Source organism: Centropristis striata, chromosome 11 (genome assembly GCF_030273125.1).
Source record: "Centropristis striata isolate RG_2023a ecotype Rhode Island chromosome 11, C.striata_1.0, whole genome shotgun sequence".
NCBI classification, from domain to species: domain Eukaryota; kingdom Metazoa; phylum Chordata; class Actinopteri; order Perciformes; family Serranidae; genus Centropristis; species Centropristis striata.
Genome location: NC_081527.1, coordinates 16138203 through 16165362, shown reverse-complemented (window position 1 = coordinate 16165362; position 27160 = coordinate 16138203). Strand labels below are relative to the sequence as shown.

General features: G+C 42.3%; 1 protein-coding gene across 1 annotated transcript; it reads right to left on the bottom strand.

Moving 5' to 3' along the window:
• Positions 1-63: 63 nt before the first annotated feature.
• On the bottom strand, positions 64-27160 carry nyap2b (neuronal tyrosine-phosphorylated phosphoinositide-3-kinase adaptor 2b). The gene is made up of 7 exons (XM_059344487.1): positions 27120-27160; positions 17794-17995; positions 13199-13515; positions 8233-9297; positions 3687-4949; positions 3477-3580; positions 64-2392 (listed from the first exon to the last, which is right to left on the bottom strand). The coding sequence occupies exons 2-7, from the start codon at positions 17970-17972 to the stop codon at positions 2105-2107; spliced, it is 3216 nt and encodes a 1071-aa protein (XP_059200470.1). The 5' UTR covers positions 17973-17995; positions 27120-27160; the 3' UTR covers positions 64-2104.

Here is a 27160-nt window from a genome sequence, read left to right as displayed (position 1 = left end):
CAAAAGTTGGAAAAACAACCTACATGCAAATGAGAGAAAATTAATAATTTCAACAGGATGCAGTTTTCCATAGCGGGTTTCAAGTTCATATTTATTTATTTCTCTCAACAAACCCAAGTGACAATCAGAATACAGTACTTTTTTTCCTCAAACATGTTTTTTCCTTTTCTTTTTTATTACGCAAAACAAGAGAACACTCAGTGCAATAAGACAGAGGACTCTGACAGTGCGGTGCTCTCTCTACCTTTTCACAGTGCACGTTTATACACACAAAAAGATTGTACATCATCATTATTACATTTCCAACCTCCACCCACCAACATCATGGATAGGGCAAAGTGAATGTCTTAAAACAATCATTTTCAAAGATTCAACTTGCATACAGTGTAGCTTGGCACACAGACACAAACACACACACAGCTCTCTCCCTCACACACACATACAGGTACAACACAGAGGGACCTCTGTAGCATTGACGGGGTACTGCACTTGCGCTCTGAGGGCTCGCTCATTTGTCAAGCCCACACTGTTTTGGCAATGTCGACATTGCATTTGAATGTGCTAAAGAGAACCCATTTAGATGATGTAAGTAGGAGGTTGAGGTAGAGGGAGAGAGCAGGGGGAGAGGGACATGTATGTCATCAGCCTGATTAAATGTGATGGAATATGATGGGTAGTGCAGATTTTTCTTTCTTTACAAAGCCTCAAAGATTTGTAGGCCGTTGTGCAACCCCTGTCTGCTTGACTGGGTAGAGCTGTTGCCATGTTCTAGGTCCTTAAACGTTTTGATCTCTAAAATGGTTGCCAGCCAATCAAATTGGGAATATTATCAGAGACAACCAATCACAGATTGCTGTGTGTCACACACAGCCAGCCTCCTGAGGCTTTACCTCTCCGTCAATAAATTAAAAACTTACATGGCACAGCTACTTTTTTAACATTTTCAAAAATATATATATAAGCATAATCTTGAAAGTTATTTCTTAAGCAAGTGCATATGGCTATTATAATCTGCAGTAAAATTAAGAAATGTTCTAAAAGCTCAGGTGTTGATTGTACGGGCCGGTTGTTGGCATCAAGTATTTACACTGTGTCATGGTGCTCGCAGTGTGCATGGCAAAGTAAAAGCGCTGCTACTCGCCAGCTATTGCCACCAACCCCATTTCAAATAACCACCCGTCCAAAGTGCAACCACACCCATATCTCGCTTTAACAGGCTTTGGCTGGTTTTGGAAATTATATTGTTAATAATGTATGTTCTAATTTACTACCTCCCCAACCCACCCTCATAGTGTATCTTAGACTACAGCGTTTCACACTTTCTCCGTTCTCCACAACATGCCAGCCAACAGGTTTTCCTATAAAACGATTCAACCGTTTCCAAAAGGCTTTGACGTAGTGACTACACAGTTTCTTACTGTAATATACAAACTGAAGCACACAAAGTTTCCTGTTTTTGTTCTAGGACCAACTGTTGTACATTCTAGAACAAACTGTTACTGGACCAGGCATGGAGGGCGCTGGAATCTAAAGCACGTTGACGTTAACTCCTCAACTTACAATACAACAGTGAAAATGTAAAGTATATATAGACAGAATTGAATAGTCCATTCAGTTAAGTGCTGTTGAGCACAAAAAAAGAGTTGGGCATAAGAAAATTATGCTACTACAGTACAAGTATTGATAGATTATGCTTTCAAATGTAAAATAACCAAAACAAAAATAACATAAAAACAAACATTAGATTGCATCTACATCTACTATACATAATTTAAGATGCTTTTTAATCCCCATCTCATTTAGAAAATATCTATTCATCAAATATCTATTCTACTAATTATATTACAAGAATCCAGTCACAGGAAATAGAAAAATATCAAATATCACCAGTGATGTTAAGAAAACATGACAACCTGAACGAGCAGAAATATTGCTATGGTACCACCATTGTCCTTTGACATCAGCGAGTATCATCCCCCTGGTGCTCTTATTGGCCATCCTGACGCCCCTGATGTTGCAGGGAGGAACCAGCACAGCGCAGAGGAAACAGGGAGTGGGTAATTGGGGGTTGTGTGGCAGGGAGGTGTTAAGTGTGTTGTAAATGTCAGATTGCCGTGTCCCAGAATACGGTTTTCTGTGTAGGGTAAGGGGGAGGACGGATCTTTTTGGCCCCGCTGCTTTTTCCCCAGCCTGGGAGGACAGACGCACTTTCTTGCTTGCACTGGCTCCGCTCCTGGTGCCGATCCTCGTTCCTGTCCGGAGGAGGAGGTCTCTCCAGAGACCTCTGCAGGTGTGGATGCTGTCTGGAGCGGATCTCCATGCAGAGGGTGCGTTTTCTCTCGATCTGTTCTAGCATGGTGGTGTCTCCACAGATCCATGGCATCTGAGGCATCTGAAGAGTAGAGTCAATGCTTAAGTGACGCAAACACAGCTTGACTTCAAAGTTAGTTGCAAACTTTAAATCACCTAAAAAGTTTTTCATATTATTTCAACAATTAATAAGTAAAATAAATACATTTTACTTTGTTTGTTGAGAGCTTAACACTGCAAGACTGCAGACTGTATAAAAGCATTTCGGTCAGTGCGGAATTTCCTTAAACATCCTTAAATCGATTGGATAGAAGTCTATGAGAAAATGACCCTACTTCTCACTTGATTTACTATATCTGTAAACACTTTCCTAATGACATTATGGTCTCAGTCACTAGTTTCAAGTTTTTTTGCAAAACAGCAAGGTGATCCTAATTACTCTCACATTTATGTGAATTATGGATGCCAACCAAGCTAGCCACTAACTAGCAAGCTGATAACTTAGCATATGGGTTTCTTATTAAAGTCTTAGACTTAGACTGCACTTTATTGATCCCTTTGGGATGACTTCCTCAAGGAAACTGAAGTTCCAGTAGCATACAAATACCAAATGCAATTAAAGTAAACAATCAACAGTAAACAAAAAACAATACACTATTTAAGTAAATAAGTGAAAAAACATCATATATATATATGTAGATAACTGTATGGAGGATGGATATAGATAAATAAATATAGAGGAATGTATGGCATTGTGTTTTGCACGGTGGACAAATGACCAAATACGAAGTAGAAAAAGTATAAAGTAAAAGAAAAGAAGTAGTAGTAGAAGAAGAAGAAGAAGAAGAAGAAGAAGAAGAAGAAGAAGAAGAAGAAGAAGAAAAAGAAAAAGAAGAACCCTATTCACCCTATTGGCAAAATATGTTAAGTTCTGGAGCCAAAAAAACAACATATGGCAATTGTCTTCAAAACAGTCTATGATTGAACCTGCGTTGATGTAGATTTGACTGGCAGTAACCAAACAAACCTCCAACTGTGATCAGACTCTGATTTAAATATAGCTAATTTCTGATTGTTGCACATAAAGATGTGACATCACTTCTTTCTAAAATATATAGATCTAAAATAGATAGATGAGAGAAGTAAGGGGAAAAAAATCTGTGTACCTGACTTTGATGTGTCTCTGCTGCTTTCCTTTGTGGAGTTCCCATTGGGGAAGGGTTAGCAGGCATGGAAGGTGAGCGGCCATACTTCTGAGCTGCTTTCAGATCTACAAAGGGAGGGGAAATCACATGTTTGGTCATATGTTATAAGAATGCTTTTTGCTAAGTTTACAAAGGGTATTTTTTATATGAATTGAGGTTTTAACCCCTTACCATTTCCTGTTACCATGTTCATTGGAGGGCTACCAGATGATCTCCCGTGGTGAGTAGGTGTCGTGGTGGATGAATGCTGCCCTGACACTGTGCTGCCATTTCTCTCTTGTGCTTTTGATTGGTCAGTGCTGTAATTTGCTCTGTTATCTCGTCTGGGCGTGCCATCTGATCTGTATCCTCGTTCTTTGCTATCGCACCTATACTCCATTGCAGAAGGGCTCTTGGTGCTCTTGACATCATAATGATGCTGCTCTGAGCCATTCAGACTTCTGTCCTTGCTGTCCCGTCTCACTTCGAGTCCAGTTCTGCTCAGATCTTTACTGTCCTGCCTGGGCAGAGGAGGAGGAGGGAGATCTCCGCCGTTGTGGCAGCTCCGATCTCTTCCCTCATGCTTGGATTCAGAGTTATAGCCAACCTTGTCCTTGCTATTACTGCTTCTGGTTGTTTCCTGTCGGGGGAGGATCTCAGGTGGCTGGTCAATTCTACCTTCATGTCTATGTTCTATGTCATTTCTTGCTCTCTCTTTGCTATCCTGTTGGGGTAACAAGTCAGGACGGTGGTCTTTGCTATCATGCCTATATTCTGCTCCACTTCTTGCTCGTTCTTTGCTGTCTTGTCGGGGGAGAAGCTCAGGTGCCCTGTCTCTGCTTTCATGCTTTGAGTCCACACCATTCCTGGCTCTCTCTTTGCTATCCTGTCGTGGTAAGAGCTCAGGTGGCTGATCCAGCAGTCTCTCTCTGCTTTCATGTCTAGAGTCTACACCGTTTCTTGCTCTTTCCTTGCTGTCTTGTCTTGGTAAGAGCTCAGGTGGCTGATCTAGGAGTCTCTCTCTGTCTTTGCTGTCCTGTCTCAACAAAGACTCCATTCCATGTCCCCCTCCCCGATCTTTGCTGTCTCTCCTTACCATCAGTTCACCATTGCCAAGCCCTCTGTCCTTTGAGTCTCTTCTTATCAATGGGATGGGCTCTACACTGCTGCAGCCCTGATCCCTGCTATCCCTGCGAACAGGTGGTGCATCTGGACCGCTATAAGTACGGTCTTTACTGTTACGCCTGTGGGAAGGTGGCTCTACATTGCTGATCCCTCTTTCTTTATCTTTGTCTTTGTCCTTGTCTTTGTCTCTGTCTTTGTCTTTATCTCTGTCTCTCCGGTGAGACTCTTTGCTGTGGCGATCCTTGGAGTCTCGCTTGGACTCCTTGCTGTGGCTGTGGCGCTCCTTGCCCTCACGCTTGGACTCGCTGTGAGACTTGCTTTTGGACTCGGCTGTAAAAGAACAGTGAAAAAAAAAATCAGACGACAAAAGCTTAAAAGACTGTAAATCCAAGCTTCTTCTGCTGTAGCTGATAATCCATTGGAAATATATAAAAGAAAATGTTTAAATCTAAATTGTCAATTACATTTTGAAAGAAACTATATAGAATTTTTTTTTCTGCACTTCCATGATAAATCCTCTAGGTGTCACTCACTACCCACTGAGGCAGCTGCAGTAACTGGAGTAAGATGAGTCAGTATGTGGGCTAACAGGCATTAGAATTATGTTCATCATGGTATGTAAAAATACACACTATCATTATGTCTTTTGCAGTTGTTTCCCCCACTTATTCTATTAATCCAAATTGTAGGTAATTTTTTCACACTTTTCTTCATCCTGAAATCTACAAAATAATACATGACAGTTGAATAAAATAACCATAGTTACCAATAAAAAAAATTAACCACTGCCATTAGATGTGTCTGTGTGTAACTTTTCAAGTTCTTTATGCTTAACTACCTTGTGTGTTCTTCTTTAGCATACATATAATACTCTAGAGTTGTGCATAGATAATGCTAATATGAATCTGTATGTATGTCACTGATTCAAGTCTCAATAAAGACATTATATAGATCATTACAGCACAATGAAAAATATATGTGCATCATTGATTTCCATGTAGACTGTGCCACTATATGGATTCTATATGGGCTTTAACATACAGTACCATACACGAGCATCTCTTATCATGCCCATAGCTTGTCATGTTATGTGTCATACATGGCTTTATTGTGTGTGCATGCATGTGTGTGTATGTGATAGAAGGAGCGTGGCGATTAACCATTTGGTAAGTGGGTCAGAATAGCTGTTGCTGCCTCTATCGCCTCAGAAAGGGAGAGAGGAGGGAAAAAAAAAAGTCAACCTCCATTCACGGCATTAGGTTTGCGTGTTCATTACACCGTGTGTGCAGCCAGTAACAGAGCAACACACAACCTGTCAGTCCTTTAGCCCCATGTGGCGCTTGTGCAGGTGTTGGGATAAAAAGATTAATAATTTAAAAAGACCTGTCAGCACAGCCCACCCTCGATGTATAGAAAGCATATGCAAACTGTTTACAAACCATATGGGGATAGAGAACAAAATACTGTTGAATACTGCTCATTGCTAAGACATCACTGGGACTTCCTGGCACCTGAATGCATCCCTTGGCTATCCAACCATAACTTAATGCACGCCGCTAATTTGACACATATATTCAAGGCCGTGCATAAAAATCACATGCAAACGCGCACCAATTGGCTCATGTATGCACCAACAGGAAGATTGAAGTCAAAATAGCAAGAAATCATTTCAGCTCCCTCTATCCCCCATCTGCCCAGCTGCCACAGCTACCCGATTGGCTCAATCATGAGTGGAGTATGTGCTGATTGGACAGAAAAGAGAATCTGAAATCCTCTGATCAGGTGCAGATTTGAGTTCAGAGCCACAGCTATCCCCATCAGGAGCTCATTGCTCAGTTGTAGACCGGCATGCCCTGAGCCGTGATTGGCTGTGTTACCCATGGGGAGGGAATCTGCAAATAAGAAACAGGGATTTCTCCTCCTTCCACTGTTGCCATGTTGTAGTTGCTAAGAGCGTTGAGTAAGGATGGATGTGTTGACTCTTTGTAGTTATTTTATGATTTATGTGCAAAATGCACTTGAATGATTTGGAGCAGTTAATGAAGGGTTTTAGTTTCATTTTTTAAATATTCGTTCACATTGTGCAGCTCAGCCCTGAAGAGCTATATGTCCACTATAGGGTTAAATTTCACGTCAAACCACTCTAAATCCTTAGATTAATTTATTAGTGACCCCTTTCAAATAATGCATGACATGCCTTACATGAACTACACAATCCTACGTGCATTTATAAAATAACCTCTTGCTTATTTAGTTTGGTTTAATGCCTGCATTATTAACCTTTTATTCATTGTAGGGATGGCGTGTATAATGGCAATAACTGGAATGTTTAATAAATTAAGAAACTGATATGATTATAATATACTTATGATTATATTGTGTCCATTGCCTCTTTAATAGAGTTGATTTTTCACTCCAGATTGAGTGAAAAATAAACTCTATTAGGGTTAGGGTTAGTTGCCTGTTCTCTTTGTACGCTTTTGCATAGTTATGGTTACAAAATCTATCCACTTTGCTACACTTGTGTTTTGAGAGTAATTAATTTGACAAAAAAAGACAAAATGCAGATAAATAAAGTTAAAGATTAATCTAAATGACAGCATTTTTTTTACTATAGACATCATGGTAATGTTTTTATTGTAAATAATTTTGGCCGCGATACCTGTGTAGTGACAATATGATATTGTGACAGAAAAAACAATTCACATTATATTTAAAAATACATTTTAAATTTGCATAGCTATTTGCACAACAAATAATGGTTGAATTATGCATGAGAATGAGAGTGTTGGTCTGCTAATTCTGCTGGCACCAGACTCACCATATGACGCCATATAAAGTGACGTTAGCTATTTAGAGTTTTTAAATCATTTCTTAGATTTAAAGCAACTTGTGTACTTATATCAGCATGAGAAAATTAGATTTGCCTTCTTGTATTAATTTTGGCAGGGTCTTGAGTGCGGCATGGTTATCTGTATTTAAACATGATGTTTACATATTTAAAGTAATGCTGCCTGATGGCCTAATGCCATGAGTAGGTTTGAGGGACCTGCTGTCCGCTTTAGTCTCTAATCCCCTCAGATTAAATCATACGATCTGTATCAGACTTGGCTCGCTGGGCCTAGATTAAATAAATGGAGGGTTGCAGAGAGCGTCACAAACATCATGTATGCAACTGTAAAAGTGGTGCTTTCTTTGAACGGCCACCTAATTTAGCAGGGTTAAACTTGTGAACCCAAAACAGGGATACATTACACTGATTACGGGACTAAAGACTCATTAGTGTTTGCCCCTAAAATTAGTTCAGCCAAAGCATTTCAACACATGTCATCTATAGACACTCTTGAATGTTACTCCTGCTTGTTATTCTGAGACTTGTCTCTCGTCTCTACTGTTAGTAGGGTTGCTTTTTCATTAACTGTCTGAAGCCAGTCTCTCTTGCAAAACAAGAATACGGACTGAACTTCGGTGGAATTTATAAAAGGAGATGCAGTTATAAGATGTCTACACTCTTCAGGAATCAAAGAGACATAAATAAATATGAGGACATGTTTTTGTGCCCTTTGCTCCACTACGTTCTAAAATGAGGACACAAAGGTGTGAAATAACTCACTCTCTCCAGGCTCTTTAGACTTCCTGCCACTGGAATTTTTCTTCAGCATGTTCCTGCCAGTTGTGAACAGGTTGGTCAGTTCGTCCAGTGGGCTGGTGGGTGTCCGTGAACGCCCTGTTGACACATTCTGCATAGAGCCATGTAGTCGACCTACGCCGTCTTGAGGTGGCGAGCCTTTGCCGTGAGGGGTGGCAGAGGCGCTCCGTGGTAGACCCCCCGGGAATGGCATTGGAGCATCAAAGGGAGGTGTACGCATGAGGCTGAGAGGGGTGAGACAGCGACCCATGCTGACTGGCGATGGGCATGCAGAGTGGCTGCGCTGATAGGAGGATGAGGAGGAGGATTTGTAGAGGGTACAGGGTAGAGGAGGTGCAGAGGAGCGGCCAGAGACGGTGAGTGTTGGGGTGGCAGTGAGCTCCCTGCGGATGTGTGCAGAAGAGGGTGGCTCGGTGGAGGATGTTGGAGATTTGCTGTAGGATTGGTTCTCCAGCATGGGCAACTTGGCTACATCCAGCGGGGTGAGGGGAGACTCGTCCGAGTTGGGCGAGCACTGGGCCGGCGCCGGCGGGAACACCAGCAGCGGAGGCCGATGGGTGAGTAAGTTGGGAAAGGGTGCAGGAATGTCACAGAGTGGAATGTTTCGAGGTGTGGAGCAGCGGCTGAGAGGTTCGGGGTCATAGGGTGCCGGGGTGGGGCACGCGGAGCGGCACCCCACAGGGTCAGTGCGGTACTCCATATCATCCAGAGCTGGGTACTTCATCTCCTCGTACACAGACTCTCCTGGCTCCTCGTCCTCACTCTTCAGGGGTTCTCGTGCTCCGACATCAATCCCGCCCATCTCTATGTAGACAGGTTCGTCCTCACAGTCGTCTGTAGGGCTCTCGTCGCTCTGTGGAGGCGACGGGTTGCGTTCGCAGGGGGAGGTGACATGGTGGATGGGTCTGGAGCCGCCTCCGTGGCTCTTGATGTAGGACTCGTCAAAGGAAACGCTCAGCTGTGTGTTGGGGTTCCTCTTAGGCTTGGGTGGTGGCACCCTCCTGCAGTCCTCACTGCATCCTTGAGCTGCTAAAGGATAGAGAGAAAGAAGGTCACAAATCATAGCAAAGAATCACATTCACAAGCAGTACCTGATGACAGAAAATATACTGAATCCAGTATTAGCTATTGTCTTCTGGTTTATTAATTGTTTTCTTAACTTCTGACTGATCCCATTACTAGGGCTTAACACTAACTTTCAAAAGGGTGGCCAGGCTGACTACCAAGCATCAGCTTTCGGGTGCCAATTTCAATCACCTTATTAGCCAAATATAGGTCAGCTTAATAATGAATTATTTGCTCATTGAATCAATTTGCAAATTAATTTGTGATGTTGACGGATAAGTTGAACTTTTCACACCACAGTCAAACAACTTAACTTGGTTGGTTATTGTCTCTGAAACAGACTCCTGTGTGCACGTCAATAAACGCAGTAATGCATGTGCAGAATTGTCTGGTTTCGGTTCTAACTTTTACAGCAATATATAAATATCACCAATGCAACAAATGTTAAAAATGTATTATGTATCTAATATTGAATTGGATACCAGTTTCTCAAAATGTTTGCCAATGGCAATCTAGCAACAGTTACTGTCGAGTCCTTCATTATCCTTGATCATTAATCATTCATCATTAAGTGAATCATTATCATATGTTTATAATAACTATTCTATTCTATTCTATTCTATTCTATTAATATAAAGCATGCTGCAGTTTTGTGGGTCAAATGTAGGTCATCGTTTATAGCTGAGAGCAGTATCTTGAATCAGATATGTGGGAATAGTTGAGGCATATGCATGTTTCTAGGTCACATATACGGCGATGGAGCAGTATGTGAGTATTGTATCTGGGTCACACACACTGTGGAACTTCGTTCTGATAGTGGTGACGTAGCATTGCAGTGTGAATCTCTTTAGATGTGGTGCAGTGAGGCTATGGTACAGTGGTTTACGTCAACGAGATACTACTGTACGGTGCGGTCCTAATGCTAGTTTACTCACAGTAGGCAGCGCTCTTTTTTTTTTTACTACTAAGATGCTCACAGTGTCTTTCTAGGTCAGACACTGAGATGTTTGGATAGGAGTGTCCCTTTCTCTGATAGGCAGGGGGAGATAAGTGTAGTTAAGAGACGGACCATGCCTGAAATCTTAAAACTGCAGATTTTACACCTTCAATAATTCAGATGCCAGATGGTTCAGACACACGCATACTTCCTTTAACTGTATGACTCACCACCATCCCTGCATGCACGCCCGCATGTATGCACGCACATACACACAGAAACACACTCCACATGCCTACGCATTCAGAGAGGGAAATTAGGACAAGCATGTACACATTTTCTACCGCACAAACTAAGTCAATCTTTCCAGAAAATGGGACTGTGTAGGCGCCTGTCTGTCCTTGTTTTCCGTTGCATCTGAATGTATAGCTTTGTAGAATATGTTGCATACAATTAGACCGGTATAGATAGATAGATAAGAGTATTTTATTTAAACTACGACCAAAACCAGAGAAAAACAGAACTTTGAGGATGAAACATTGAGTTAATGTATTGTGTTTATTTTAACTAATTTTAACATTATTTGTTCATTAATATCTATGTGTCTATGTATATATCATGTATATCTTTGTATTACGATACGATACAAAACTCATCCCCTTATATTATTACATGCCTGGATATGGAAGGGTGCATACATGGTGTTTGTTTTTTAATATCATTTTTGATCACATTTTAATTAGTAAATCAACATAAAAAAGGGTGTTAATAGAAGATTTTGTTCAACCCAGATGTGTTCCTGGTATGTGTTTAATTGGACTGACATGATACTCACATGAGTATACTCATGCGTACTCTCTCTCTCTTTCTTTGTGCGAGTCTGTAGTGTAACTATGCCTGCTTTGATTTACAAATGCAATGTTACACTAACAGGTTGCTCGGACCTTGAGATCTCTTTCAGCACAGATGATAAATCCGTCCCTCCAAGCATCTCTTACTCCCTGTCCCTTCTCCTCTTCTCTCCTCTCTTTATCTCTCCCTCTTCTCCCCCTCCCCCCTGCAGCGGATGTGTTTACCCGCAAACCCCCTCCCCCCTCCCTCTCCTCCTGGGGAAAATGAATCTAGGTCAATCGCTCCTCCTGAATGAATTCTACTCTGACAAGCTCCTCCCCTTCCCGCTACAGCGCCAGCTACAGAGCACGCAACCCTCCCCTCAGCCAGGGACACCCCCACACTCGCACTCTGATTGGCTTCGAAGCCTCAGACTTCAGCATCTCTAGAGCCCCATTGGCTCGAGCTGCTCAGTGATTCTGTGATTGGCTGGGCTGCAGGGGGTCTTGTTTCTGTGGGATGGTTGCCGTGGTGCCCAGGAAGATCTGTGTGCACATAGAGAGATCCCCACCAATCTGAGCCAGGCTGGGCGACTCCCTAAACATCATGTTGGCAACGAAGCATCCAAAATGAAATGGAGTCAAAGCCTCCTGCAACCTCTAAATCTTTCTGCTCTCACAGACACCTGCCTCAAAAACTATTATTATGTCTGAATGTCAGTTTAATATTGCAATGCTTGTTAGTTTTTCTTTATGCTCAGCACACATAATAAAACTGTTTAGCTGTGTGCATTTGCTACAACAGCGATTGTATCTGTGCCTCGTTTAGGGAAACATTACTTTTGCTCAATTAATTCCAGTCCTATTCATTAAATCTCTTACGGAGTTGATGTACTGTAATTATGCCCTCTTTTTCATCTGTGGCCAAACAGGCATATTGTTTATTTTGCTTCAGATAACTGACTGAAATTGCTGCAGGGTGCTTCTACTGGATTTCGATCAAGGCATCGCTCAGTTTTGACCTTGTCAGTTTAAACTGGAAGGAAAATTGTTTGGCCTTTATTGGAAACTTGGCTTGCAGGAAAATATAAGTCAGGTTTAAATGTCGTAATTAAACTGTCAAGACACTTCTTTCCGCCTTCTTCATCAACAGCCTGGACAACTGAAAATTGTTTATGAAAGATTTCAGGACATTACTATCAGCAATAGAAACTCTGACAATATTCAAAGCCTACTGATTGAGAGACATAGTGGATATATAACACCTTAGCAACAAAATTGTATAGACTGATACAAAAATAATCCCTCTCTATCATCACTTGACATGACGCACTGAAAGTGTGTGGCGGTGTCTCTATTTGCAGAGATCCTGCCACCTGTTACGTTAACAAACAGTAAGCACCAATTCCTGCATAGTATGCCTTTAAATTTACAAATATTTGTTCCTGCTGAGAAAAATTAACAAGCCCCATCTTTTTTTTTTTACTCTTCAAGAGTCTCCAAATTGACTCTACCTACTAAAAAAAACACAACATAATGTAGGAGCCTACATTTTTCAAAGTCCAAATGTTTTTACTACAACTCCTGGCTCAACATATAGCTTGATTCTGTATCTTGTACTTTTTTCATTTGCCAGGCAAAGGAAAATAAACAAATTACCTTTAAATTTGTTTACATGAAAGAAAAAAAAGCACAATGAAAGGCAAAATTAAGTATCCATAGTTTTCCAACCGCTCTTTTTAAAATTTGGCATCTGCAGGTGTTGTATTTGTAGTAGTTTTTGCTAACAAGGCTAGTCAGTGTAGTGCAGCACAAATCTTGTCTGTTAGGCATTACATCATACATAGTTCAACGAACAGTAAGTTATCACATTTTTATTGTTGTCTAGTGCACCCAAATGTGTTAACCATGATTTAACCTCATTGTACTTAAAGCTCTTTCCTTTTTTAATATCAGTTTGCCACAATGGCACTTAGAGTGAAGTATGCAGTGAATAGCTAGATGTCATGTCATTGTAGGAGAAACTGTTGAGGAGGGCACTGCAGAGAGCAGCTATATATAGCGCAGCAGTTTGGTGTGAAGTGCCACCACCACTCACCGTCACATCTCTCCCCGCGGCAGGTGGACGTGGGACTGTGGTCCACCGCCTCAGACGACATGCTCAGCTTGGTGGCCGGGTCCCTCCTGGGCTTGGGTGGGGGCAGCTTCCTCGAGGTCGGGCTTCCCACTTCCTCCTCTCCTCCACCCCCGCTGTTCCCACCGCCGACAGAGTGGAGGGACTGGGATCGTACGGAGAAGCCCTGCCCACAGGCGAGGGCATGCGGGTGGGGCATGGGCATGCGTTCCTGGGGGTCAGGCATGGTAATGGAGCCCATACGTAAGTGCTTGCCTTCAGTTGCGATGTCCTCACCTGTCCTAAAACACAAAGCAAGGAAGCGAGAGAGAGAGAGAGAGAGAGGGGGGGGGGGGGGTTGGTATGAGGGTAGAGAGGACAAATAAAGGGTCAAAGAAACAGAAATACATTTGTAAAAATTATGTATTATGCAAAGAATGAAATGATCTTGGAAATACTAGATATCACATTAGTATACACTATTGGCATGGGCTGACAATGGGCCCCTGCGCACAGACATGCAAAAAAAGCGCCTTTATCTTTCATACATAGCAAGACACACACTTTATAGTTGTTTAGCCACTATTTGTTGTTTTGTGTCCCCTTGTGGTAAAGTTCCTTTGGAGTATTTCTTTATGTCACTTTAGAATTAATTTGGTCACTTTGTGGCCAGGCACTTTGACCCCTTGGCCTGTTTCCAGTAGGCCTGTTCAGTAATCCATCCATGCCTACTGGGGCTGAAAAAAAGAGACAAAAATCTTGACATATCATCCCCTGGAAGCTATTCTTGTCAGGAGACAACAAAAATAACACACAATATACCCTGACATACAGAGTCATCATGGCATGTCTCCATCTGTATGAACATATGTGTGTGTGTCTGTGTGTGAGTATGTGAACTGCATTCTGGGCAAGTGCTTTAAATGAGGAAAGTGCTAACTCAACAATAACAGGCATGTGAGTGCCACTGAATACAGGGACTGTTTCAGGCCAAAGCATTGATTTGAGTTTAACCCTGGATATGACTGGCGCTGCTCACACAACCACACACATAATGACGGCATGGAAGTCCCCCCGCCTGTACACAATCAATCCCTATAAATGGATGATTGGCCTGAATGGAGCGTTAATGATGTCTGAGTGTTGTGTGGTAATGGGGGAAAAGGAGGGCTGTGTGTGTGTGTGTGTGTGTGTGTGTGTGTGTGTGTGTGTGTGTGTGTGTGTGTTGCAAATGAGCTCAAGATCTGACTCTATTCAGGGAAAATGCTTTGTACAAAAGACACAATAAATATGCAATCTATACCCACATTTATTTACACTCACATTAGATTGAAAATTAAGCTTAAAGTCAGAGATGTAAATGTTTAAAAAAATGGCATGAAACGAAATTAATTTGCATGTGTGTCTTCACAAATGTGTGTGTGTGCATGCATGTGGGAGTGTATATATGCGTGTGTTTGTGACCCCTCAGTGTGTGACTTTGCTGACTCTGACTCCCTCCCGGCCAGCTGCTGAACAGAAGGTGCTTGGTGGGGTGGGTTCATTGGTCAGGGGCTTAACTTGCCTAGCAACAGGGTACCCATAGAAACCAGACACAAAACCAGCTACTGCACAAGTTAATAATAAAGCACACGTGCACATCATGTGCACAACATAACCACATCACATTTTGTTTAGATGACAGTGGTGATACAAGAAAAGGCTGCCTGCTGCAATCTGTAGAGCCACATTCTCAGTGTTATATGAAAGGGAGCAAATGGGGGAAAAGTTAACATAAATCACGTTTAGTTGTTATTAACACATATTCTGAAGCATCCATGTTTGGGCTCTGAAAAAAGGGAGAAACTCTTCCATGGCATTCAGCCACAGGTATCAAAAGTCTTTTCTTCTCATATGTTTTGTGCGTGTATTTGCTGTGATTGTGTACATACACGCCCATATACATGGTTTGTGTGTATGGGTGGGTGGGTGTGACTGGAGTAGTGGTGACTGGATTATTTATAGGATATTTGCCCAGTGATTGGCTACAGGACAGACCACAGGTGCACTTGGACCAGTTGGAGTTGACTTGTCGTAGGGCAGCTCTGGCTCTCTCACTGTGACACCATGCGACATGAAAAACAACATGACAGAAACAAACAAAACACTAAAGAGATCTTGAGGGGAAATAAAAGATTGGGAAAAAAAGATGTCCATACGTGAATGCGTGCACAAAGGGTAAACAAAGACAAAGCAGACGTTTGAAATTTGCAAGCATATGTAAATATAAGTAAATGTCACTGTGTGGTTTTGTGTGTGTGTGTGTGTGTGTGTGTGTGTGTGTGTGTGCGAATACGCTTGCACGTTTAAGTAAATTTGTGTGCAACTGTGTGTTTTTGTGTGAGTAACTTCTTCTGATGAAATTCAATATAAGAAACCCAGAGTGAGATAGCAGCAGGCAGGAAGGCCCGCCTCACTCAAACCTAACACGCTGATCTGATTGGCCCATTGCTGTTCCAGCTGTCACCAGGCAGAACACATCTCCTGCAACTGAGCTCACACTTAATCTCTCGCTAACAGGTTTTTTTTTCTTTTCCCCTCACTCTTAAATACATTTGCTCTAACAAGCTCTTTCACCCTCGCACAAAAACAGAGGCCGTTAGTTCTTTCTCTCACACTGATATATTCTATTTTCCTCTTTTTCACGTCCATGCATGCACATGTACACAAACACGTGCTTGCACGCACGCACATGTAAGCGTGCACACAGAATCCTCACACTCTCAGTCAGTTACTGTAAAAATGGGTCGTCTCATTGACCTACTTATAGGCCTCATGAAAAATCCAGTTATTTTTTAGACTCTTCCTCCAGTGACTGTGTATTAATATTTTAGCTTTGGCAACAGCTGAGAGACAGTGGAAGGATAGCAGGACAGTAGATGCCACTTTCCTCAGGCATTGCCCTGTCCCATTCAGCGAGCTGCTTTACAGGCCTGTTTCAAACTGCTAAATAACTATAGAAGCAGGGACATTTTGCTGGCAAGTAATAAAAGAAAGTCCGAGATAGATTTTAGAGGGATTTTTGTATCTCTTGGCTGTCTTTCTGATGCCTGAGGTATAAAGTTGAACTCTAAGTCAGCTTTGATCATGCAAGTGATTTCCAGTATGTATACGGTACAATGCACTCTCAAAGTGGCAGTGGAGAAATACCACTTTTTGAATTCACAGGAGCTTTGATAGAATGTTACAGGGTTCAAAGTGTTACACTGAACCACATCTGGTCACATATAAATACACAGCCCTCAAAACCACATCAGTGTAATTATCTGATGCGCAGCTAAAACTCTCAACAGCTGCTTAAATACCTTGTACCGTGTCTGGCCGAACAGAGATGGTATTTAGAGTCCATGACAACATTGGACAGCATTTCCCTTAAGCATTTCCACTGCAAACTGATCATTGCATTGTTAGATTAATTATTTGATCATAAAGTGGAAAATAAATGTTTTCTACTATTTCATGGGGTCTCTCTCAGATGAAATATACATCCACTTGATGGATGTCCTCTTTAAAAATTTGACAGCAGTTGTAATGCTGTAATGTGAATACTGTTTACTATTAAAAGACAGCATGGTTGTAATTTAAAATAAATGTTTTTTCTTGACTCAGAAGCCCTAAAACTGAATGAAAAGTGATATTTTCCACTTTAGAGAACAAAAACAACAATTGGAGCAGGTTTTTAACTTTGGTTCATTGCTTTTGTAGCAAAGCCAAAGTCACTGGTTACCATGAAAAGAATTAAACTAAAAACAAAACAAAAATTCCCAAAAAAGAGGGGTCATGTCATGCTGCTCTCATGTGTTTTTGGAGAACAAGGCGACACATTATTATGTCCACGTCTTTGCACAAAAACACATCACGAAACCCTTTTGCAATGTCCCATATATCCCAAAGCCTCTGTGACTCAGTGCTCCCTGTTCTACCCCACAACACAAGCACGCCGTGTCCACATGCTAGTCACGTTGTGAGTGCGTGCCTCTTATTCGCTCAAGTTTCGGGATGCCACACAGCGGCGTTGCTGTGCACGGTGGCACAGCTGGAACTGCTTGCTCATCACAACATGTGAAGCAGGGTGCAGCGCAGCACATGTGACATTCTGCAACAACTTCTTGACAATGATACAACTTTCTACACAGTTGGATAACTTTCTTCTGTCTGTGAACACTCTCATCCTAACACAGTTTCTGTCACACCACTCCGGTCCTTCTTAATTCTAAACGCTCTCCATCTCAAAAATGGAGCAGCGGTGACCTCCATCCAAGGACAAGTCCCAAATAAGTCTAAAAGTGAAAAATTAATTATCCTCTATAGATCACGGGGCGCACCAGTCCACACTGGCAACCCCCGAAATATAGCAACCTGCCATTGCCACAGGGACCCTCTGGCCACTTGTCCCAATTCTTACACACACAGAGGAATCCCACTGGTGAGCTGTAGCAATGTTGTGTGTGTGTATTTTAGCTTATATATAGTGCAAAACCTTTGTCAATGGGTCTGTTTTTCCTTTTTTATGAAGCACTTTTTGTTAGGTTTCATCTTACCTCCTTATGGCTTCCTCCTGTTTTCTCTTCTTGTCGTTTTTCTCCTGCAGGTATGTCCTATTTCTCTCATTCCTGGCGTGGTCCAAGTTCTGAGCTACCAGGCCGTTGTAGGCTCTCAGCCCATTCTCCTCAACATACTGGAAAAAACGGAGAGTTTCTTCCTCTTTGGAGCTCATCATTCTTCAAGTGTTTCCACAGCATTCTGGTAATGACATATAGAAAATGTTAGCAATGACTTAAAGAGATAGATGCACAGAATACTACTCCTAATATTCTGCATCATAGATCATCATATGGTCTCTAGGCAAAACAAGCATGCTGTTGTGTCAGTAATCATTCTCTCAAGCTTCATTTTTCAAGGTCAGCCTCGGTGAGGTGAGAAACTCATGAAGCAAGATTGCATCAGCACCAAAATAACGTCACACTATTGAGTTTGTGTGATGTTGCTGTTGTTTTTAATGTCTCTGACGGATGCTGTGGAGTTCATGGCCCAGGAAAGATTCACAGATTGCGTCATGTGTCCACAGAGTAAACGTTTTCCCTGAAGGCTTGCAACATCTTTCTCTATCGTTTATTGTGCACACATAATACATACACAAACATGCACACACAAAGCTCACATGCACATGTAAATATGCGAACAGCCGAGAGAATCACTATCCAGCTACAGTTTCTCATAACCTTTAGTTTCAGTTTTCTTATTGGCTGTGGATCAGTAGCGGCTGTTCATTTTCTCAGTTGGGTTTACACATTTTCTGGCTGAAATTATTGGCTTTAACCAAGTGAGTGTCTGAATGAAACTGAAAAGGGGCTTTCATCTTCTGCAGTTGCAATATGTGCTGGGCTCAGATGTGAAAATATAGCACTCTTGGGACCAACCACACAGATTAAATGAACCACTCTTACTAGACTGTGATGCATGGTTTTGCATATAAGGATTTCATCATCAATCTTGTGTTTAAGATCTAAAATTAGTCTCCTCTTGCGTTGTTCCTTGCTGCCGTTTGATTCTGTAAAAAGCCTAAGACAGCATCACTGTCATGAGAGAGAGTGTGGATGTTTCTGTGAGGAAAAACCTTGTCAATGAAACATCCTCATGAGTGCAATCATACTATGATGTGCTTCTCCTAAATGTGAATAATTTTAAAGTGCCATGGAGCGGCTACTGGTGTGATTCAACATGCATGCATGTACATTTGCCGTAAAGCCTTTGCAACTGCATGCAACGTAGTATGGACGATGTTCAAAAGCCGCATGTGAATTTGGAAAGGCCAGTGGTGGAAGGGAAGAAGACAGTGCATGCTTTTATGTAGGTCAATGTTTTCAGATCAGCCTAAGACTCATGCTTGTTTACGTGTGAGAGAAGCACTGAGTGTGAGTGTGCGTGGGGAGGGGGAGGGGGCTTGTGATAACTGTATGTATGTTTGTGTGTAGGGAGGCAAGGGCAACGATGGGGGGTGGTGGGGGGTGGTCGGGAGCTTGCCAGATGGAGACTGCATGGCCAACTGAGAGACCGGCCATTGTCTGGCCATCCTCAGCATCCCTCTAACTTGTGTCTGTCTATCAATATGTCTAGCTTGGTGCCTAGGTCAATGGATTTGTCTTTCCCTCCCTATGATGCATTCTCAACAATCCTAAGCATAGGTTTAACATGGGCACGAGCAGAGGATTGATAAGAGCCAACAGAGCAGATGGAATCACCATCTTGTTACAGAGTTCAAACTAGGACACAGAATCCTGGTGTCAAGTGGTGTAGAGATTTTTTCCCCCCTGATTGTTAGGTCTTATCGCTGGTACACAGGCATGGCCAGAGATCTAGAGCCGTACAAAGGAAATAAATCTTGGTTTCTGAACAGAAATGAGGTGCACCAGTTCGATGTGTTAAGGGTGCAGCAATAGGAAGGCACAGTTCAAACAGTGTTTGAGCTGAATTAAGCCTGCCTGCCTAATCCCTGTAAGCCTGCAGCAGCACTCTGCACTAGAATCAGCTTGTTTATCACACTGTTTTTACCAACCAAGCCTTTCACATTGGATTGTCCTGCCATAATTCATCGATGTAAAATGCTATTCTTATTTGCTAATCTCTATAAAACCTGTCAATTGAGTGACCCATTTTTTTTTTCCAACAAAGCTTTATTTTCCTCTCCATTCTCACCCTTTCCCCTTCACTTTATGCACATTCTGCATCTCCTCTCTTCTCTCTCTGTCTTTGCCCCAGATGACATGGGCTGCAACAGTTGGAACACAGAGGTGCACTTTGCTCTTAAAGTAAATTAAAGTGGCACACCATTGCTGTTTCCAGGCAACCATGTCATAGGAGAAGGGCAGCATGGATATTCTTGAGACACAATATCAAAAAGATTGCAGGGCCAATAGTGGTGACAGCATGTGTGGGCGCTCATGCATGCAAACACACACACACACACACACACACACACACACACATACACACACACACACTGCACATCAATGCAGTACAGCGGACAGTAACGTTAAGGTGAAAGTCAGGCACACACAGGTGCAACACTTGACATTTTTGGGCTATTGGGAATTGTATGTAGATATGAGTCAAGAAACAAACAATTTTGTGTGCATTGCAGCATGAAGTTTTTTTTGCATACATCTTAGTTAATTTAAGGGACAATACTGTGTAAAAGTGTTACAATGCATACTTACAATGGGGCTGTGTCCCTGCTGGTTTGTGGACCAACGTGTCTTCTGTCTTCCCCTGATAAGTCCAGTGCACGCTCGTGAACTCTGACCTATGCTGGAGCACCCGTGCACAATTCCACTTAAATCCACATAGACTCCCATCCATTGTATGGTCCCACTGATTGACTTGCTAAAAGGAGTCCCTGTGACCCAGGATAAGGCTGGTGCTAGAGGGGAGCAGGGCCATTGGGTGACCAGCCCAATGCTCCCTCCCCTGGGCAGAAAAGGGAGATGCGACCCCTCCAGTCCAGATGGTGCCAAACTCCTAGCCAGGTGCCAGCTTCACTGCTCCACACATCTGCACATGCTAGAAACAGAAGGAAGACGCAGCGTAGCAACAGACCGCACCCGCAGCCACAAGCATGACACAAATACACACTCTCAAACACTCTCACATCAAACTCCCCTTGCAGCTGCAGACCAGGCACTCACAGTCTTTCTGATGCTTCTTTCCCAGAATGTCTTTCCTTTTGCTTTAATATGTCCAAACGCACAAAATGTCTCAGAGTGTTGCACGGGTGAACAAAGTCGTCATCCACAGTGACCTGAAGGTTGAGATCCAGGTAAAGCAGAGTGGTGTGTGTTTCCAGGTATAGCATTCCCTGCCGGCTCCCTCTGCCGCTGCTCGTCCGCACAGGTCTGTACAGTGGCTCTGTGCTTAAGCAGATGACACCGGGCTTCCCAACTATAGATCACAACAACAAGAACACGCCCACTGCCTACTGTAGCCACCTTCTACTAGAGCGTCATCCGATCTCTCTCTCTCTCTCTCTCTCTCTCTCTCTCTCCTTCCTACTCTCCTATCTCTCTTGCTGTGTGCTTTTCAACTCATCTTTAATAAGCACTCATACCCTAGTCTCTTTCTCCACTTAGTCCCTTTTTTTTAGTTGTTTCTGTCTCATATGTCTCGCCTGCCTTTCCTATGCAGCTACACTGTAACTGGAGCCTGAATGTGTTTTTCTGCTTTCAGCACCACGGAGAGTTCTCTCTGTCAGAGGGTGAAGGGGGGAAGGGGGGGCTTGAGTGGGTGGGCACACTCAGAGAGGGCCAAGTTGAGAGATGTGGGGGGGGAGGAGTCACCGGGTTGCCAGGGTGTGACCTCATTAGACACAACCTCCTCTTCCCCCGGCAACCACTGCGCTGCCCCTTCCCCGACACCCCCACTCCACCCTCCCCTCTCTCTTACAGCTCGTAAACAAGACCACGACACAAAACACTTGCAGTGAATACACCGTGTTGCTTTCAAGTGCATTCATTACATGTACAGTAGCCAAAACAAAGCAGAGCAAAACAAAGAGGAGCAAATGTATGAGAGCAAAACACACAAAAAGGGAAAACAATACTTTGCAATTTCCAATACACACACATTTACATGCTGATGCAAGATTAAAATATGTTTGCACAGGCAAACAAAAAGCAGGCTATACAGAATAGAGACATGTTCCCAGTGGCCACAAAGATGAGCAGGATGAAAGCAGGGACAGAGTTGAGCTTGAGTTGCGTGTTTGTCAGGGGGGCTACTGCGGCTGCTGTGCGCTTTTGCCTGACTGTCTGGGGGAGGAGTATTGGTTTCATTGGTGCTGTCGGTTGTTTATGTATTGGGAGCGCCTGGTATATGGTGCAGAAGCAGGGGTGGAGGGAGGGTGAGTTGTGCGGGCCGAGGGGGTGGGGGGGTGGGTTTGCTCGGGTGGATTAACACCGTCGACACAAAAGGATTAGGGAGCAGAGATCTGTTGTTTTCATCAACCCTTCCCTCCATTTCTCTTAACCCCCCTCACTTTCCCCCTCCCTCTATCCCTGGTCCTGTCTCGCACAGTGCAGGGTGGGGTGGGGTGGGGGGTGCTGGAGTAGGAGGTCGGAGGCACCAAAAACAGTTTTCACAAACATGTGTTGGTCAGTTTAGAGGAGAGAAGGGGATAATGGGGTGTTAAAAATAAAGCAACGGGAGGGGGAACCAAAAAGAGCAACAACACACTGGTGAGTTCAGCAGGAAGAGAGAGGGATGAACCACTGTGCTGGATTGCATATGGTTATCAAAAAATGCAGCTGTTTTTAGGAGGGTGGGAAAGGTAAAATAGGGTGAAGTTAAGCAGCATTTCTCTGCACCCAGTTCAAACACTCCTCTCATAACAGCATGCCACATGCCATAAATAGACAATTGCTATGATCTCACTGAGATAAAATGCTCTGTCAAAAGTTAGTCACCCCCTTTTTCTGCCTATTGTGAGGAATGTGGTCGACTGGACAAACACAAAGCAAGTCACTCTATCCAGACCAACTCAGCACACGCACCCATGCACATGCACATATACACAAGGGCCCCCTCTGACCTTGGTGCACAGCCCATGTGTGCAATATCAAAGGAAGTATTTAGATCCCATCAGAGTTCAATGAACACAGAAAGTGAGTAAATCTCAGGGGTGAATGGGTTAAACAAATTTTTCCACCTATGTGCACAACAGTACTTTGTTTTGTGAACAGTGGAGGACGCTCCCTCAGGGACAGAATGGAGGGTGAAATAAGATACAATGGCTGTAACTTTCCAGTTCACACACGCTTACAGACGCATAAAGACTTGCATACAAAAAGAAAGGCATCCAAACTGCCTGAATACATTATGCAAAGCATGTTCACTGTATTCAAATTCATTTGTAGCTGGAGATAGATAATTAAATCATTGTTTTTGTGTTGCATATGTTATATTAAAGCAACTACGAGGAGTTTTAACAACAAAACAATATATATTTCTCTATAAAGTTATTCTAAATGCCTGTCACCAGAAGTGATTCCCTGTGAAATCAGACAAAACATTTTATGGCATGCAAAGCAGAAGAGCCTTCGTTTACATGTTCCCATGCAAAGCTTCACTGTGAGTGGTACAACAGCCAATTTAAAGGAAGCACAGAATTTTACTTTTTTACCTTATATATTGTGGCTATGACTGATACTGGGGCAGGATAGCAATAAGAAAAAATATTGACAGAAGGAACAAAAAAAAGGGACAGTGATGGAGCACGGACGAAAACACTTATACAGTTATATTGCAAAAATTAGATACATTACCTCATCACTATGCATCCTGGAAATAGCTGTGTCTAAAAAATAAAAATAGTATTAAAAACTAGGTGCTACTTCTTTATTTTTGCTTGCAAAATAGATGTATGCCCGGCCAGATCAACATCTTTTACGACAGGAGGCAGTGGTGCTCATGCTACTTTTGTCCACAGGGGCCAGAAAAATTACACAAAATAAAGTTCATTGTTGCTTTAAAGCTGATTAAACAGAGTGCTTGCACATTACATTTTTGCTCCAATTTGGCTGTGTCAACAATATATTTGTTTATTAGCTCATTTTGACTGGCAGCTAAACCCCAGTAAACCTCATAAATTTACTGACATATACTGGCAGTAACATAAGCTTGTCAGTTCATGTACAGTATGTAGTGGGCCGTTGTCACAGTAATGACTGTTTACAAATACAAACCAATGTGCTCTGCAGCGGATGCCTGGTACTTGATTCAATCAAGCATGTAATGATGTTGTATTGATCCACTGCTGTAACAGGCTAATGAAGAGTCTATGAAAACCATTATACCAATCAATTAAATGCCACTGAGAAAATAGAGGCATTATAAATAGAGCAGACTGTGCTTCACAAGGTTTTGTGAAGTGTGATTTCTGGCTGCATGCTGTGACTGTAAAAGGTATCTGCTTCTAAGGATGGCATTCAGATTTTTGAAATCATCTGTTAGGCTTAGTGCCATTTTCTGTTTTCTTTCCTCCCTGGGAGTGCCATGCAGGTGAGGATGAAGAAGGCACTAGCAGGACAGATAGTGAGACAGTGGCACTGGAGATGTCAGACTCTCATTAAAGATGCAGCACGGCGTACTTCCACTCCTCACATCTCCACCCGAGAGAAATGGAGCATAAGGTTCCCGCTCTGACCAGCACTATGCAGACATTTGACCACTCTGTGTTTCATGCATGCTTGCGCTTACTGTAAATGTGAGCACCACCTTCCCGAATTTCTGAATGCAAGGTGCTCCATCACTTGGAGAGATTTTTTTTAACTGAAATCTTATCCACAAATTCCTTAGAAACCAGCTGCACAGCATGCGGTAATGTTCTACTTCATCAAGCTTCTCCAAACTCATTTATCACCACTTCCTCCCTCCATAGATGTCAAGCTGAGGCATGTCTCTAACAACCACCCTTCACACTTCCCACTGTTCCACCAAGACAGAGAGGTGAAAATAGGAGACTGAAGAGCGTAATCTCTCAAACAGGCGGGTGAGGGCTCCAATCTTAGGGGTTTAACCCTCTGTAAGCCCCTTAAATACCCAGTTTAGAGGGCCAGAACTGATGGGCTAAAGCCTCCAGAGATTGTCTACTAACTACTGGACTCAGACACAGCATGAGGACACAAATGAAGGATCCCCTGCCGTGATTACAGCAGCCACTTCATCCCCCCGTAGTCCTAGTCAAAGGATTGGATGGGCTTAATTGGCATCAGTAGTTCCACAGTGATGTTTATTATAATATGATCATATTGGTTAAAAAAGGTCAGTATGACAATGCAGAGAGGGTTCTGATTATGGTGTAAATACTGATAAATATTGTTCTCCAGGGATAACACATTGCTGTTGAGTGAATGTTTTTATCCAGACTGTAAGGATATTATGGGTGACTGATGACCTAATGCCAACCAATGGCATGACAGAAATGACAGAAAACATGTTGTCATCTTCTACTAATCTTATTTTGGACTATGTCAATCATACACTGTACAGAAACTTAACCTGCATATATGAGCATCAAGGATGTCTGAGTGAGCAATGTGAAAACAAGGGTTACTGGCGCCATCTGCTGACCAAGTTTTCCAACACTTAAGTGCATCTATTTCAGATACATCATATTAACAAATCTCTTTTGTCTTCCCTCACAGGGTATCTAAATGGCATAAAAAGGCATTACCTAAAGCAGCAGCATCAGTGTCTACTGAAGCCTGCAAATCTCTCTTCGGAAAGAGAGATATCACTGTTGTTCCTATAAAATATCCAACTGCGTCCTGACAGACAGGTCCTAGTAGCAAAATTTACTAAATGCAAACAGAATCCGCAAATTCCACATTTTCAGCATTCCGTTATCAAGTCCATAATTGGGATAATGGTCATACAGAGTTGAGATATGAATGGCCAATAGTATCCTAAAACACACAGACAATGTAGGCCTAGTGGATATATTGAAATGACTGAAATGTGTAGCTTGCCTTATATCATGTATACATACATAGTTGTAGCCACTGATGTTGACAGTTGCATTTGGGATTTGAAATATGTTATTATTTGCTGTGGACAATTTATGATGACTTGTGGTTTCTTTAATATCAATGATGATTTTTTTCCATGCAGACATTTTGACATGTGATGGCAGAAAAAGCACAGGTGTATTTAATAACTTTAACGATGACTGCGTTCCACTAAGGGGAATTCCTGGAATTGGGTGTGCTGTAAAGTGTAATGGGACAATGGAATTGAGCCCTCATTTACGTTATTAATCCCACCTGTGCTTTTCCTGCTATCATAAGTCAAATGCATTACATGAAAAAGCTATATTTGCATTGAGAGCCTTAGAAGATAGAAACGCCAGAAAGGAAGGGCGACTAGATGAGATTACTGGAAAAAACAAAAGACGACCCAAATTCAAATGAATGCAGAATCCCTGCAATAACTTCGCCATAGGCTAAATGTTGTTATTTTAACATTTTGTTGAGACGCTTTTAGGCCGACATGAGAGATGTGGACTTGAGTCATTGTGACTTGGACTTGAGTTGACTCAAGTCTCAGTTTTGATGTCTTCAACTTGACCTGACAGAAAATAAATTACTTAAGACATGACTTAGAAATTAAAGACTCCTGACTTGACTTAGACATAATAAGTCGAATGACTTGTCATGTTTTTAGTTTAAATATTAAATAATAAATGTTTAATGTTGTTAATAAAACATTACAAGTGTCTGTTACCTGTTAACTTAACACCAAACTTTATTAATGATTTAAAGACTCGTTCAGATCAACAAGAGTCTTTAAGGGCTAATGTTTGCACATTATAGCCTTATATGAGTGACATATATGTGACTTCTCTTGGGACTTGACTTACCTTAACTAAGGACTCGACTTAACTTGGCATAACCTGTCATTTTACTTGCCCCAGACAGATTGACTTGGGACTTGTTTTGCACTAGGACCATATGACTTGAGTCACATGTCTGTCATACAATAGCTAGGAATTTCTGAAACCAAGGCCTCTTCATGAGCTACAGGTAGATGTCCACCCTTATTAAACTAGATACCTGTGTACACCACACGGCTTATTTTTGTAGGAAACGTTAAGTTAAGTTAAGTTGCAAACACCTGTAGCTGTAACGTTTACTGTATTAACGATAATATATCGTGGCAGGCAACAAACTGGGACAAGCAGTTAGCTAGCTAACAGGACTGTAAGTGGTGGTGGTCTCTCGCAGAATTAAGACCTTTTCTAAATCTCCCATGTCGACTGTTTAATTTAAAAAAGATTGGTATAGTTTGCCAGCATGGTCTCATTAAAGCTTCTTACCTTTGTCCCACGCAGTTCATCTCAGGTAAGCCAGTAGTAAG

Coding starts and splice junctions, on each gene's coding strand:
- nyap2b (XM_059344487.1), bottom strand. CDS start 17,972: ATGATGAGCTCCAAAGAGGAAGAAACTCTCCGTTTTTTCCAGTATGTT. Junction 13,516..17,793: donor CAGGAGGAAGCCATAAGGAG/GTAAGATGAAAC, acceptor TTTGTGTTTTAG/GACAGGTGAGGACATCGCAA. Junction 3,581..3,686: donor GAACATGGTAACAGGAAATG/GTAAGGGGTTAA, acceptor CTCCCTTTGTAG/ATCTGAAAGCAGCTCAGAAG.